We start from the raw sequence: 14528 nt of genomic DNA on the forward strand, positions 1-14528 counted from the left end.
CAGGGTACCTGTCTCCTGTCTCCCTGAGTGCTGGGATTACCGTTGTATGCCAGGGTACCTGTGTCCTCTCTCCCTGAGTGCTGGGATTACAGGTGTATGCCAGGGTACCTGTGTCCTGTCTCTCTTCATGGTCTAGTGGAAGGAACACTTGCAACAATGTTTGAAGTGACAGCGATTGTTAATTGGAGTGTGTTGGTGGGAGCAGTTTGTGACTCAGCCGCAGTTGCATGTTGTATTCCCTCAGACACAGTTCACATGCTCGTCTGGTTGTTAACTCACTGCCTGCAGCTGGTAAGGAGCCACAGGCATCAAATGTAAGTTGTTCTTTTAGTTTCAGAAAATGTTTGAAATGTAGGCTTATCAGGAAAACAGTTTAAGTTTTTCATTTTAAACACCAAGTATGTTTTCATTGACATCTGTGAGAGCTGCTACAAGGAAAATTACCATGAATTACACATACATGTAGGCTGTATTAACAATGCCCGTCTTCAGATTGTGCGGTAAATAGAGAGTCACAGATGAACTCAGACTGCTGTGGATCGGGCAGGTTTCCCAGGACTCGCTGCACTCAGCATGCTTGTGCTGGATGAGTTTCTCCTGTGCTTCATCACACAGTGCAGGCTTCTACTGTCTGGCCGGTTAGGACCTGCCAGAGGTCCTAGGGTACGGCACACCCAGACTCTGGTTGCTGCCTCAGAACGATTGTACCCTGCTTTAGCTTCCCCAGGCTGCCTTTGTCCAGGATCCAGTGAGGTACCCTGCAAACCGGAGACCTGCCCTTTCCTCTAGACTGCCCCTTAGCCTCCTTCCTCCCTTTCTTTTAAAATTTTTATCAGGCTGTATTATAAATTCTAGTAAATCAGGTTTGTTAGCCTCTGTCCTGAAGTCTTGGCTCTATAACGTTATTTCCACACCCTGCTTTCATTCTCTCTCAGGTCAGCTATGTGGAGTCCCCAGTGCAGGGTGATTTATTCCTGGATTTCCCAAAGTTAATGATGCATTCCTCTGAGTGCATAGCATATTATTGCTATCTCAGTTCCTGGGCCTTTTAGTTTCTGTACTTTGTCTGCGTGAGGTTGGAGGAGAAACGTTTCTATCACGATTCTGGTTATTTCCGTCTTTATCATCTTCCATATGTGATGTGTGGTTTTTGCTTTTCTCCCCCCCCCTTTTTTTTTTTTTAAGAATTCCCTGACTTCTTCCTCCGTCTTAAACTTCTTGTGATCTTTGTATGTAACAGATGAGTGTGGTAGTTCAACACCCAGTTTGGTTTGTGATCTGTTTGAGGTTAACCTCAGCTTTACTCAGTATCCTTGAACCTAAACCACTGTGATGTTTGGCCTTTGTGTGGGAATAGTCACTGCAAACAGGAGCAGTGTTCCATACTGCCCCCTGCAGGTGTAGTGAAGGCTGTGGGTGCAGGTAGCAATCTAAGCTGGAAGACAGCCCAGCGGAGCTTACTCCTTGCAGGATTTTTGTTTCCTTCAACTTTGGTATTTTCTGCAAGTTCTGGCCTGTTGTCAATGCTGAGTGAAGTCCGTTCAGGTCTAAGTAGCTGTCCTGGAAGTGAGAGATAGTATCCATAGTCGCTTAGAGCGTCTCTCCTGAGGTGATGGATTATAATATTGTCTGGCCACTTGTTTCTGCCCAAGTGATGCTACTCAGTTTGGCTTATGAACCTGCGTTGACTCTAGCTGTTCTATAGTCAGCAGCGATTCCCAGTCCTTCTGATTTATAAGGTGCCCTCCCTAGAGAGGCCAGGTCCCATTGACAGGCTCGAACATGTTTATAAGAGATCACTGGTTGGGCTGGGAGCAGATAAAGCATTGGTGAGCTCCAGTCTGGCTGCATGGTTGTTTGTGCTTCACCGTGGATGCCGGGCTCCTAACAGGCTTTCTGCTGCAGAGTGTCAGGCTTCTCTGTAGGAATGGTCGCTAGAAGGTAAGCATTGTCAATGTTTTTTCTCTTCTCCAAAGTTTGGGAGCCTCTGGTGGAGCAAGTAACTGGGATTCGTACAGTGATCATTTCACCATTGAGACCTGCAAGGAGACAGACATGCTGAACTACCTCATCGAGTGTTTTGACCGAGTTGGAATAGAGGAAAAAAAAGCACCAAAGGTACTGTGAAGTGGATGGACCAGAAAGAAAGCAAACTGGTTATCTTGTGTACATGCTTGTCACTGCTCCAGGGGAAGCTGATCCCTGATTAGTCAGGAGTGATGGAGCAGCTGGTAGGTACCAGGCAGAACACTGGCAGCTCAGGATCTGTCTGTAACACATTGCTGTGGAGAGAGGTGATACCAGAGCTTAGACATGAGCCCACACGCCTTGGCTCTGGAGGCCTCTCCTTTGTCTGCCCTGTGTCATGCATGGTCAGGAAGCTCACAGGAGGAGAGGTGCCGTGTGCTCACAGACATCTAAATCCATAATCAGCTGAGCCCTTGTTTCTGGGATGTGGTGAACGTCATGGTGGACAAGTGTGGTACAGCCATGTTGCTGTTATCATGGTGGCTTGGAAGCAAAGAAAAACAGGAAGAGCCCCAGGATGAGCTGTATCACTCAGTCACACGCTGACCTATGTCCCTTTATGAGGCCTTACCTACCAGGTCTGCTGTATCAGCAGCAGCACATTGCTGAAGCTAGAGTCACAGCCATGGTGATCTCCTCGCCCTCCAGTTCTCGTCAGCGGGCTATCAAGCCCGTAACATGCGAGCCTTCAGGGGTCATGCTTATCTTGAAACCAAAGTACCAATTGCCTGATATAATTCTGAAAACATCCAAAGCAATGCTGTAGATTCTAGGACCTGTAATCAGTCCATAAGCTTGGATTTTCGCAGTTGCCCAGTGAATCCGAGCAGCCATGTATGAGTAAGAGCTGCCCCTCAGAGGTGGAGCTCTAATTGTCAGAATTATTAAATAACAAGCTGTAGAATCACCCTAAACCAAGGAAGCATTACCCTCCCCAAGCCCCTTATTTTGAGATGGAGTCTCACTAGATAGCCCGGGCAGGCCTCGAAATCACAGAGATCCACTTGCCCCTGGCACCTGGGATCAACGGCATGTGCCACCACACCCGGCCCATCTCATTCCCTACCATTTCACTGTTTAACTTTGCCTGTGTTAGTTTTAAATTTGTGGGCCCTCTTCAGGGATTGTCCTTAGTCTTAGCAAAAGCAAAGACATGCTAGGTAGATGTGGTGGTGCACACTTTTCAGTTCTGCACTCTGGGAGCCCGGGACAGGAGGATTGCTGTGAGTTTGAAACCAAACCGGGCTATTGTATGAAAGACCCTGCCTCAAAGTATGATCTAACACCCTGAAAAGGAAATAGCTTGGGTGTGCCCCCCCATTCTGCTCCGTGTTCCCTTACTACCTCGGTACAGGTGGCACAGGCCAGTGGCACACTTCCTGTGCTTTGTCCATTCTGAGTCTAGGGAGAGGGAAGCAGGGCATTTTCTAGCCATTGCTCTCCTCCAGCCTTTTTCCGGTATGTCATCCTGACTCTGACTTTCTTCTCCAGATGTGCAGCCAGCCAGCAGTCAGCCAGCTTCTGAGCAACATCCGCTCGCAGTGCATCTCCCACACCGCGCTAGTGCTGCAAGGTTCCCTCACACAGCCCAGGTATGACTGACTCGCACGTTGCGTGTTTCTGGTGTTTGGAGGGAGGGCTATCTCTCACTGGATTCCGTCTTCCAGCTGTTTTATGCTAGGCTAGATAACTCTGTGACCTGTACAGGGAATGGGTTTGATTCAGTCTTCAAAGCTCAGGCTGGAGAGATAGTTCAGTGGTTAAGAGCACTGGCTGCTCTTGCTGAATGAAGTCTTGGGTTTGATCCCCAGTATATACTTGGTGGGTAATAGTGTCTGTTCCAGGAGATCTGATGCCCTCTTCTGGCCTCTGAGGATACTGTATACATGTGGTATAATACATAGACATACATACAGGACAAACACTCAACATAAGATAAAAATAGATCCATCTAAGGCCTGAGTCTTCCCTCCATGAATACTGTGGTAATAAAATAATGTTTTCATCTTCTAAATAGTATAGAGCCTATTTTGGAAAAGAAGTTAGTTACCTTTTAAGAGTTCTGTGTACCTTTGAAATATGAAGAACCAAGGCAGAATATTAATAATTTAATTTAAAACCTAGTGTTTGAAATTAGTGTGTGTTTGTGACAAAATGATCGTGTTCTATGTGTCTCCACGTTGGTTTCTGTTACTAGGTGTAAGAGAATAGTGGGGGGAACCAGGTGAGGGGGCACATACCTATATTCCTAGCAAGAGGCAGAGGCAAGAGGATCGCCACCAATTCAAGGCCAGTCTGGCCTAAGCAGTAAGTTCTAGGCCAGCCTGGATTTAATGGTGAGACCCTTCATAAAGACAAGATAAAATAAAATACAGTAGGGAAATGATTTGGAAATTGGCCAAAGTTCTGTGATTTGCCTGTATCAGAAAATTCTGTATCACTTTCAACATTAGTAAAAGATTGCATTTTTAAAATGTTTTATTTTACGTGCATGGGTATTTTATCTGCTTGTATATCTGTGTATCATGTGCATGGCCAGTGGCCACAGAGGCCAGAAGAAGCCATTGGCTCCCTCTGGAACTGGAGTTAGAGACAGTTGTTAACTGTCTCTTTGTGGGCACTGGGAATTGAACCCAGGTCCTTTGGAAGAACAGCAGTGTTCTTTAAGGATTGGCATCAATCCCTCTAGTCCTGCGTTTGCTGTTTTTTATGCAAAAATAGCTAAAGGAAAAATGGAAAAAATTGCATTTTTCCTTTCTGCTATACCCTGTACTATAACTATGTTTTGTATTCTTTTCAAATAAAGGAAAATTAAGCTGTATGATGCCACATGTCTATAATCCCAGAATTTGGGAGGTCTAGGTTGAGCATTGCTTGAAGTCTGCTGGACTCCATAGTGATTTCTTGGCTTTAAAAAGCAAGTAACATTCTGGGCAGTGGTGTCTCATGCCTTTAACCCCAGCACTCAGGAGATAGAGGCAGGCAGATCTCTGAGTTCGAGGCCAGCCTGGTCTATAGAGTGAGTTCCAGTTACACAGTGAAGCCTTGTCTTGATAAACTAACCAAAATAAACCAAACAAAAAAACAAGTAACAAAAAAAGAAAAAGTGTTTAATTACTAATCTTCTTTTCCTCAATGTGGATGAGACATAAACAAATGAACAACAATTCTTTTTCATTGTTTAAAGGAGTTTTAGGTTCACTGTGTGTACGGGCATTTTGCTTGTGTGTGTGTGTATGTGTGTGTGTGTGTGTGCTTGCGATGCTCTTGGACGTCAGAAGAAGGTGTTGGATCTCCTGGAACTGGAGTTAAAAACAGTTGTGAGCCACCACACGGGTGCCAGAAACCAAACATATCTTCTATAAGAGCTCTTAAGTACCGAGCCATCTCTCTCATTCCCGTAATTCATTTTAGGTGCGTTTATTATTTATTTTCCGCTGCCAAGGATCTGACCTGGGGTTTCGCACTTGCTAGTAAAGTGTCTTGTGGCTGAGGTCTCAGCCCGACTCTTCACTTTGATAGGACTCCACAAAGAAAGAGTTGCTTGTGTACGTTTGTGTGACTGGGTAGTCTATGGGCCATGGTGTTCCACGTGCTTCCATCACAGCCCTTGCTTCTTCTGGGTCTGCAGGTCCTTGCAGCAGCCGTCCTTCCTCGTGCCGTACATGCTGTGCAGGAACCTCCCGTACGGCTTCATTCAGGAGCTGGTGAGGACCACTCACCAGGATGAAGAGGTGTTCAAGCAGGTACAGTGGCCAGTGGATACTCCACCTCTTAGCTACGTGCATCTGCGCCGAGTCATGGAGTAGGGGAGGGACTCATGCAGCTCCCCCTCCCCTGCAGTTAGTGGTGGCTGGAGGATGGGATGGAAAGATACTTTCTCTCTTGAGTGATACAACCACTGATAAAGGTGCCCATTCTCCTATGAACAGCCAATCCCCATGTTTCTTCAGGTGGCCCTAAGTAAACTTACTGGGTCAGAAGAAGAAGGTGTGTGGGAGGGTGCGGGGATATGAAAATAGTGAAGGGACTGGTTAAGAGGCATGAATGGAAAGGAGACATGGGAGTTTAATGCGGTGAATACGATAAAAATACATTATGTTTTTGCATTAAAATTCCATAAAGAGCCACTCATAATTAATATATGCTAAAAAGGAGACAAATAAGAACATCAAATGTGGGAAATGCCTCTGCCTAGATTTCACTGTGTATGTTATCAGTTGACATGATTCCCTTGACTTTGTTTTATAGCTAGTATATTCATAAGTCTTGATTTTTAAGACCTTTGAATTTTTAAATATTTGTAAAAGCACAATCCATGTCACATCAGGTGTGGTGGTGAATGCCTTTAATCCCAGCACTCACCGGTCAGAACCTGCTAAATCTCCGTGAATTAGAGACCAGCCTGGTCTACATAGTAAGTTCCTGGCCAGCCAGGGCTACATAGTGAGACTTCATCTGAATGGGGGGAGGGGACAATTCAGGACTCCAGAAGGAAAGTTGTGTTTCAGGGTATGCCCTCTCTGACGTTGTTAACTGTGACCTTCTGTGATGTCTGTGGGCATGCAGAAACAATAAAGCGGCACCATGAGCTTTTTCTCCTTATGGAGATAAGTGAACTCCAGTGCACAAAAAAATTGTCTCAGGAGGTTTAAATGAAGCGGCTTTTACATGTGATCAGCATTAATGAATACTTTTTTCCATAAAAGCGGGCATTTGAAGAACCCAGAGTAGTTTTAAAAATCAGGCCCAAAATCACCTGAAATGGACATGTTATGCTTATGTTATTGATAAACTTGAGTTTTATGTGGAGAGAAGCCCTGCAGAAACAGAGCTGCTGACTGCATTGGGCCGCGTCCTCCCTTTTTGCCTAACAATGGTAGATGTGATTTGCTAAGTCCTCTCCTGGCCTCCACTTTCCTTTTAATGTTGGGTGGTGCTTTCTACAAATAGAGGACGCACAGCTGAGGCCGACTGCTAGGCGCTCACTCGGGAAGTAACAGAGTGCTTTGCAGTGTTGCAGGTACAAAAATAACGTGGCACCAGGCTGCGGCTGCCTTCGTGGGCAAACGCGCTTGCTGTGTAGGCCAGGTGCCCTGGAGTTGGTCCCTGAACACACAGTAGAGGTGTAGTACTGACTCCCAAAAGTTGCCCTGTGACCTCCACGTTTAGTATGCACACACCCACTTATACACACATTACCAAACACAGTAAGTTAAATTGAAACAATAACAATCCTTGATGTATTTTGGGAAACATTTTATTCTCATTCTTCTTTTGCCTGCTTATTATCTAATAAGCTCTTACCTGCACAAGGGGATACTCTACTAAAAAAAAAAAGTTAAAGTATTTCTTAAAGCATATCTAAAGATTTTTCAGATGGACAGTTATTGGCATTTATCTGTGGGATTCTAGAACTTGTTTTGTCTTTTCCTCTTGGAGGCAGTTTTGGCATCTCCTGCTCCTGTGCTGACTGTTACTCCCCGTTTGGGCTAGCTTACGAAGGCACATTACTTCTGCCCTGAAACCCCAGTTACAGAAACCACGTTGATCTCTCCCAGAGCCATTTTGATAGCGCAAAATGCTCCACAGGCGCGTGTGATCTTGGGCACTGGTTTTGGTCCCGTGTCTTCTCTTGTGCTGAAAGTTCTCTGTCCTAAGGGGTGGGTCCAGGTTTTCTAGTGGCTTCACATAAGCTCCTTTTCCAGCTCATGTGCAGATTGCCAGCTGCTGTGCTCATTCATTTTCCCCTTGATGTTGTCTTGGGTTTTAGCCCACTCCTATTGTGTGGCTCAATGACAGGGCGCTCTGAAGTTTGAGGTGGGCAGTGCTGAGCAGGGCTTGCACTCTGTTAGCGTATCATGCCAGCCTTGTATGTTTCTGTGCCCTTCGGGTCCAGATCAGCTGACTGTACTAATTGCACTGTGTCAGGTGAGGCATTCTCAGTCATCATTTGTCTTTCAGTTTGAACGTTCATCAGCTGTCTCCCTGCTCTCGGTTAAGCTGAATGTAACAAACAGAACAAAACTGGTTTTCTAGTGTATGTGGATTTGAGGAAAAGGTGGAACACTTAGGTACTTTTCCTATAGATCATAGGTCTGTGTTAATCAGTAACAGTAACTCAGGGAGGAGGGGGGTGCTGGTGAGGTGTGCGGGCGTCCGCAGTGAGGCAGGGACCCCTCACAGTTACCTGTGCTGGCTGTTGTTGGATGTCAGTGTCCCACTGGAGTGTTCGTGCTCATCAGCATCCTTTTCTGGAAAACTCAGCTCCTTTACTCTGTGGTGAGTTTGAGTGACAGGTCAGCACTCAAAAATTCTACAATCCTTTGTAAGGAAGAAAGGTTTCTCCTGGGGGAAGAGCAGGAGTGCCTGGCCCCGCAGCCCCAGTACCTTACCCGACATGCTTTGTTTGCCTTCGGTCTAACATCTGTGCCTTTCTTTCTTACAGATCTTTATCCCTGTTTTACAAGGCCTGGCTCTGGCTGCCAAGGAGTGCTCTCTCGACAGTGACTACTTCAAATACCCCCTCATGGTAAAAGACACTTTCTCTTAGATCTCTGTTCAGTCTTGTTTTCAAATGTCTCATGTCTTCAGCTGAAGATGACCCTTGATTCTGGTCCCACCACCTCTACCTTTCATGTGTTGCAGTGACGGTGTAGATTAATCCCGCATTCACATGTAAAGCCCGGAGCCTGGTGTGGCCAGATGGAATGCGGTTGTGTGCCGAGCTGCCTGGGTGCATTGTAGCCCTCTGCACTCCACCCCTGCCAGTCCCAGATGCAGCAAGTGAAGCTCTAATGCCAGCGTGCTTTGCCAGCCTAGATTGCTAGCACAAAGCATCACTCTTGGGGGCAACTTGCTGATTTTCAGAACAGCAAACAAACTATACTTGGGATTTCAAAGAGAAACCCTTAAGAGTCTGGCTCATCTTAAAATGCTTGCTGTGCAAGCCTAAACCCACGTAAGGATGAGGGAGAGTACCAACTCCATAAGTTCTCCTCTGTCTTGCACATATATTCTGTATCCCCCCCACACACACACAGTAAAAATAGATGGAAAAACAGCATCAGCAAATTGGGGCTGGAGAAGTGGCTCAGCAGTTATGAGTATTTGTTGCTCTTCTATGTTACCTGGGCTTGGTTTGCAAAACTGCTTGTAACTCCAGCCCCATGAACTTTGCCGCCTTCTGGCCTACACAAGTATCTGCACTCAGGAGGCACATGTACATGTGCACATAAATGAAAATAAATCTTTTTTAAAAATCCCCAATGAATGAAACTATTTTAATATCTCCCTATGTAGCTCAGGCTAGCCCTGTACTCATGAACCTCCTTCTGCTTCCTAAGTGCTTGGCTTAGAGTTGTGTGTGCTCGTGACCAGCAGGAGGAAAATCTTATTTACTGAGCTACAGCTAGCTCAGTAGGCTAAAATATTTGCCACATGATTCTGTGACCTGAGTTTGCTTCCTGTGGCTGCACATGAAAGGCCAGATATGGGGGCTTGTAACTGTAGTCCCAGTACGTCTCAGGGAAGGTCAGAGGTGGACACAGGACAACTGGCCAAAAGCTCATGGTCTATCCTAGAACTCCATAGACCAGACTGGCCTCCAGTTCACAGAGATCAGCCTGCCTCTGCCTCCTGAGTGCTGGGACTAAAGGTATGCACCAGGCCACATAGCCAGGGTTGTTTTTCTTTTCGTTGTTGTTTTTGTTTTTTTGAGACAGGATTTCTCTGGGAAATAGTCCTGGCTGTCCTGGAACTCTCTGTAGACCAGGCTGGCCTCTAACAGATCTCACAGAGATCCTCCTACCTCTGCCTCCTGAGTGCTGGCATTAAAGGCATGAGCCACCACCACCTGTTTTTGTATGTGTTCTTTTTGTTTTGTTTTGCCATTCTTGTGTGTTCCTTTACTAAGTAGGAAAAGTAGTGAAGTTGATGCCCTCATAATGAGCATTGTCAAGCATTTGTAGTGGAAATGAAAGTTGTCCCTTGCTGTCACACACAACAGCAGTGTGAAACAGAACATACCCAGTGATTCTGCCCTGTCTTATTTCTAGGCACTAGGTGAACTCTGTGAAACCAAGTTTGGGAAGACACACCCTGTGTGCAGTTTGGTAAGTGTCGCCTGGTGAACCCATGCGCTGATTCTGTCACCGTGCAGAGGACAAGTAGTGTCAGCTACAGACTTCTCGTGAAAGACATTTGGATAGAGGCAGGCGCGGGGAGGGGTGTAATGCCCTCATGTTGTAAATCGCTGTTCTATGTGGTGTCTTCTGTGCCAACGTATTTCCTTTGTCTGCTTTTCCGGGGGATAAGTGCTCTACAGCAAGAGTAGCACGTGCTTCCGGAAATGAGCAGATCCTCTGAGGAACATCACAACGGGTCTTGTAAGCTTCACTCAGGAGTGTCCTGACCTCTTGTAGGCAGCTAGTGGCTTAGGGGAGTCATAGTCCTCAGTGTCTGCCTGCTGCTGAGGGAACCTTGCTGCAGTGGTGGTACCCACTTGTGCTCAGGCCAGCGTCTTTGCTCAGGTGCAGTGTGCTACACAAGAATCATACGAGAACAGAAGCAGTGCTGGGGAAAAAGAGATTGAGGGGAGCAGAGGAGGAAAAAGGACACGTCGGGAGAAATGTCAAACCACACACACACGACATTCTGAAGAATCAATAAAAAACGTAAAGTGCTTGTTACAAAAGTGTGGAAGTTGGAGAGCACCTACTGTCAGAGGTCAAAAAATATTAAAAGGAACCTGACTTGTACCTCGTATTCTGGGGGTCCTTGGTGGCCAGAACCACCTGTATAGCTGATTGCTGGCCACTCTGGGCTCCTCCCACGCCGTCTCCCTCAGCAGCTTGATGGGTCCCTCTGTGTTGTCTCTAGGTCGCCTCTTTGCCCCTGTGGTTGCCGAAGTCTTTAAGCCCTGGTTCTGGGCGGGAGCTGCAGAGACTCTCCTACTTAGGGGCCTTCTTTAGCTTCTCGGTCTTTGCGGAGGACGATGTGAGTACACATTTGACGCCTGCTCAGCCCTTCCCAGGTGGTCACTGTATGCTGATCGAGTATTTCCCGTCTCCTTCCAGGCAAAGGTGGTTGAGAAATACTTCTCAGGGCCCACCATTACCCTGGAAAACACCCGTGTCGTCAGCCAGTCACTACAGCATTACCTGGAGCTGGGACGGGTAGGTGTTGAGAAGGGAAGGCAGAGGCGAGGGCCTCCCGGGGGAAGAAAGCCTGTTTCATAGATGAGTGCTGCCCCGGTCTCCCGCGTCACAGAAGGCAGATGTTCTACGAGGAAGATGCTCCGTGTAGAGTTCAGCTCATTGCTGTTAGCTCTTGTTGCTGCTTCGGGGCAGAGATGGAGCCCAGGCCCAGCACCTCGAGGGTACAGTTAGGTGTCTCCCAGAGAGCCCCACTGTGACATGAGTAATGACTGAAGCCCAGCTATGCTGTTTCTCTGGGACTGTCACTGAGGGCTGGAGTGATGTCTAGTGGCCATGCTTTCCCTCCATCTTGCTGTAACCATGGAAACCATGAGGATGAGCAAAAGCTGATAGTGTGGCACCCTTTGCCGATCCCTTGTCCTCAACTGCAAACGTGAAGTGCCTTTGCCAATTGAAGCCATATTGGTCATGGGACGGCAGTGACAGAGGCTGGGTTATTAAACCTGTGGCTGCTCAGCACCCTCCCCACTGCATGCTGCTGCCCTCCATGGTCCTCCTGCTTTCTCACACACACTTCTATGTGCTGACTGTCTTGGCTTTCATACAAGGAATGGGTGTGGGAGAGGAAGGGGGAGTGGTAGGCTAATCTCAAAGTAAAAAAGAAGTCAATTGTTTTTTCTTTTTGAAAATAATTCAGCAAGAGCTTTTCAAGATTCTGCATAGTGTGTTGTTAAATGGCGAAACTCGTGAAGCAGCTCTCAGTTACATGGCGGCCATCGTCAATGCCAATATGAAGAAAGCCCAGATGCAGGTACGAGTCCCCCTAATGCCTCAGGTGCTCATTGAACCTTATCTTGCTCAGACTTAATGCAGCTCCTCCAGGCTGAGTGCTGGGGATCAGGAAGACAGCGTGCAACAAGACAGGCGAGTCTCTCAGTTGTGTGGATCCCGAGTTCTCTGGTAGGGAGTTGATGTGCAAGTGCAGTATTCCAGACAGCAGTAGAGTCCGAGATGGAAGTGCGCAGGTTTGGGAGTGTCTGTGGAGTGCCAGAAGGAAGGTACAGGAATGAATTTTGATCAGGTAGCAGGGCGGCCTCTCTGAGGAGCCTGTGGTTACAAGGCTAGAACATATACAGTGCCTCTATGGTAGTAGAGCAGAAATGGGCCAGCTTCATTGTGAGCCGGGATGTAGGCCTATGTGACTGGGGGCAAGTGCGCAGGTGAAAAAGAAGCTTAAGTCTGGTCAGGGCTTATCTGTGAGGACTGTAGTGGGATCCACTGAAGGAGAGGGGCGTCAGCCAGGAGATCACAGGGGCGGGGTCAGGAGCAGGCCTGAAGAAGATCTACATTGCTCATGGTAAGAGCAGGGAAATTAAAAATTCCAGATTATTATTAAAAGAATGAACTTGTAAGCAAAATAATAAATGTATAGAGAAGAGCAAAAGCCCAGTGACGTCTGGTGCTACGTACAGTGTCTGCTGTGTCCAGCCCCTTGACATTGTCCCAAAGACCATGCAGTCAAAGGAGATCACACAGAAATTTCACCCTGTTTTATGTGAGTCGCAGTTTTATGTTGGGCCACATTCATACCTGGCCTCAGCTTCATGTGGTCTGTAAGTCAGCCACACCTGCCTTTCTCTGTGCCTCAGGGTCTCCATTTGGTGAATGGGGTTAGGAGTGACTGCTGACTTGTGGGCTGCTTCTACGTAAAGCATTAGAATAGTCCTTAGTGTACAGTGGCTGCTCAGCTCTAATGGCTTCTTAGTTGCTCACGTGGGTCTATGCTCGTTGTTTACACGACAAAGCTGTCACTGATTGATGTTCCTGAGAAATAGGAACGGGAACGGAAGCTACATTTGTTCTGCCTTTGCTTCCCTCTCTGACCTTCACTCCCTCTCTAACTATGAATTGTGCTTTGCGGATGGGGGTGTTGCAGAGGTCAGTGAGGACATGGTTGTGGGTAGGTGGGACCTCTCTAAATATGAATTGTGTTATGCAGACGGTCAGTGAGGACATAGTTGTGGATAGGTGGGACCTTGCTTGGTTGGCATCACCATACGTCCTGTTACTGACTTTGGGGAGTGGTCACACTGGAGTGCCCAGGTGCTCTCATAGGAATTTGTACTTACCAGTCGTTTGAATTGCTTTCACTTTGTGTCCCAGGCAGATGATCGGTTGGTGTCCACAGACGGCTTTATGCTGAACCTCCTTTGGGTCCTGCAGCAGCTAAGTACAAAGATCAAGTTAGAAACAGTCGACCCCACTTACATATTCCACCCGAAATGTCGGATTAATCTCCCGAACGATGAGACACGGATAAATGCGACGATGGAGGATGTGAATGAGTGGCTGGCTGAGCTCTGTGAGTGCTGTGTTCATGGCTGGGTCACCTCTCTTTCATCTGCATGGCTCTGGGAGATGGAGATGCAGAGTTAAAATTAACATAGTGAAATTTCTTCCTTGAATACTGAACACAGATACATAGAACAGATGGGCAGGAAAGAGAAGACTCGATAATAACAACTCTATTACAGATTTTATGTTGTATCGTGGCAGTTGAAAATATGGCTGTTTTAAGGTATAAGGATAATTATCTTGCTTCTTGGTAGCATAAAATATATTTGTAATTACAAAAATCAAAACCCCCTGCCACTTCTTTTTTTAATATTTGAAAATTATGTGTGGAATAAGATGAATTCCTATTTACCTGGAAAGGGAAATGCCATGATGAAATGTACACCTTCTAGGAAAGTAATCACTTGGTGCTCAGTCTTACTTAGTACAAACCTGGAACCCCAGCACTCAGGAGGAAGGTAGGAGAATCACGAGTTCAAGGCCAGTGTGGGCTACACAGCAAGATCCTACCTTACAAGAACAAGAAAAGAAAAAAATAGATGTTGTTTAATAAATTTGTTTCCTCAGCCTAAAATGAATTCTGGGAATATTATAAAATTATAACACTTTTTTTTTAAAGATTTTATTTATTTATTATGTATACAACATTCTTCCTCCATGTATGCCTGAAGGCCAGAAGAGGGCACCAGATCTCATAGATGGTTGTGAGCCACCATGTGGTTGCTGGGAATAGAACTCAGGTCCTCTGGAAGAACAGTCATTGCTCTTAACCACTGAGCCATCTCTCCAGCCCTAAAATTATAACACTGTTGAAGGGAAAAGGGAGGCACACAGGATGGTGATAGAGCAGCAGAGGACGGGGAGGGAGGCACACACAGAGGATGGTGATAGAGCAGCAGAGGACGGGGAGGGAGATACACAGGATGGTGATAGAGCAGCAGTGGACGGGGAGGGAGGCACACACAGAGGATGGTGATAGAGCAGCAG

General features: G+C 46.7%; 1 protein-coding gene across 2 annotated transcripts in view; it reads left to right on the forward strand.

Moving 5' to 3' along the window:
- Positions 1-14528, forward strand: part of Ube4b (ubiquitination factor E4B) — a 103299-nt gene that overhangs the window by 54334 nt on the left and 34437 nt on the right. For both annotated transcript variants that reach the window (XM_026782239.1, XM_005353692.2), the window contains 9 exons: positions 1977-2118; positions 3520-3620; positions 5660-5774; positions 8477-8560; positions 10086-10142; positions 10909-11025; positions 11106-11204; positions 11884-11997; positions 13350-13548. In XM_026782239.1, coding sequence (XP_026638040.1) covers positions 1977-2118; positions 3520-3620; positions 5660-5774; positions 8477-8560; positions 10086-10142; positions 10909-11025; positions 11106-11204; positions 11884-11997; positions 13350-13548 — 1028 coding nt within the window. The remainder of the gene's footprint in view (positions 1-1976; positions 2119-3519; positions 3621-5659; positions 5775-8476; positions 8561-10085; positions 10143-10908; positions 11026-11105; positions 11205-11883; positions 11998-13349; positions 13549-14528) is intronic.

The sequence above is a fragment of the Microtus ochrogaster genome, chromosome 10 (genome assembly GCF_000317375.1).
Source record: "Microtus ochrogaster isolate Prairie Vole_2 chromosome 10, MicOch1.0, whole genome shotgun sequence".
Taxonomy (NCBI): Eukaryota; Metazoa; Chordata; class Mammalia; order Rodentia; family Cricetidae; genus Microtus; species Microtus ochrogaster.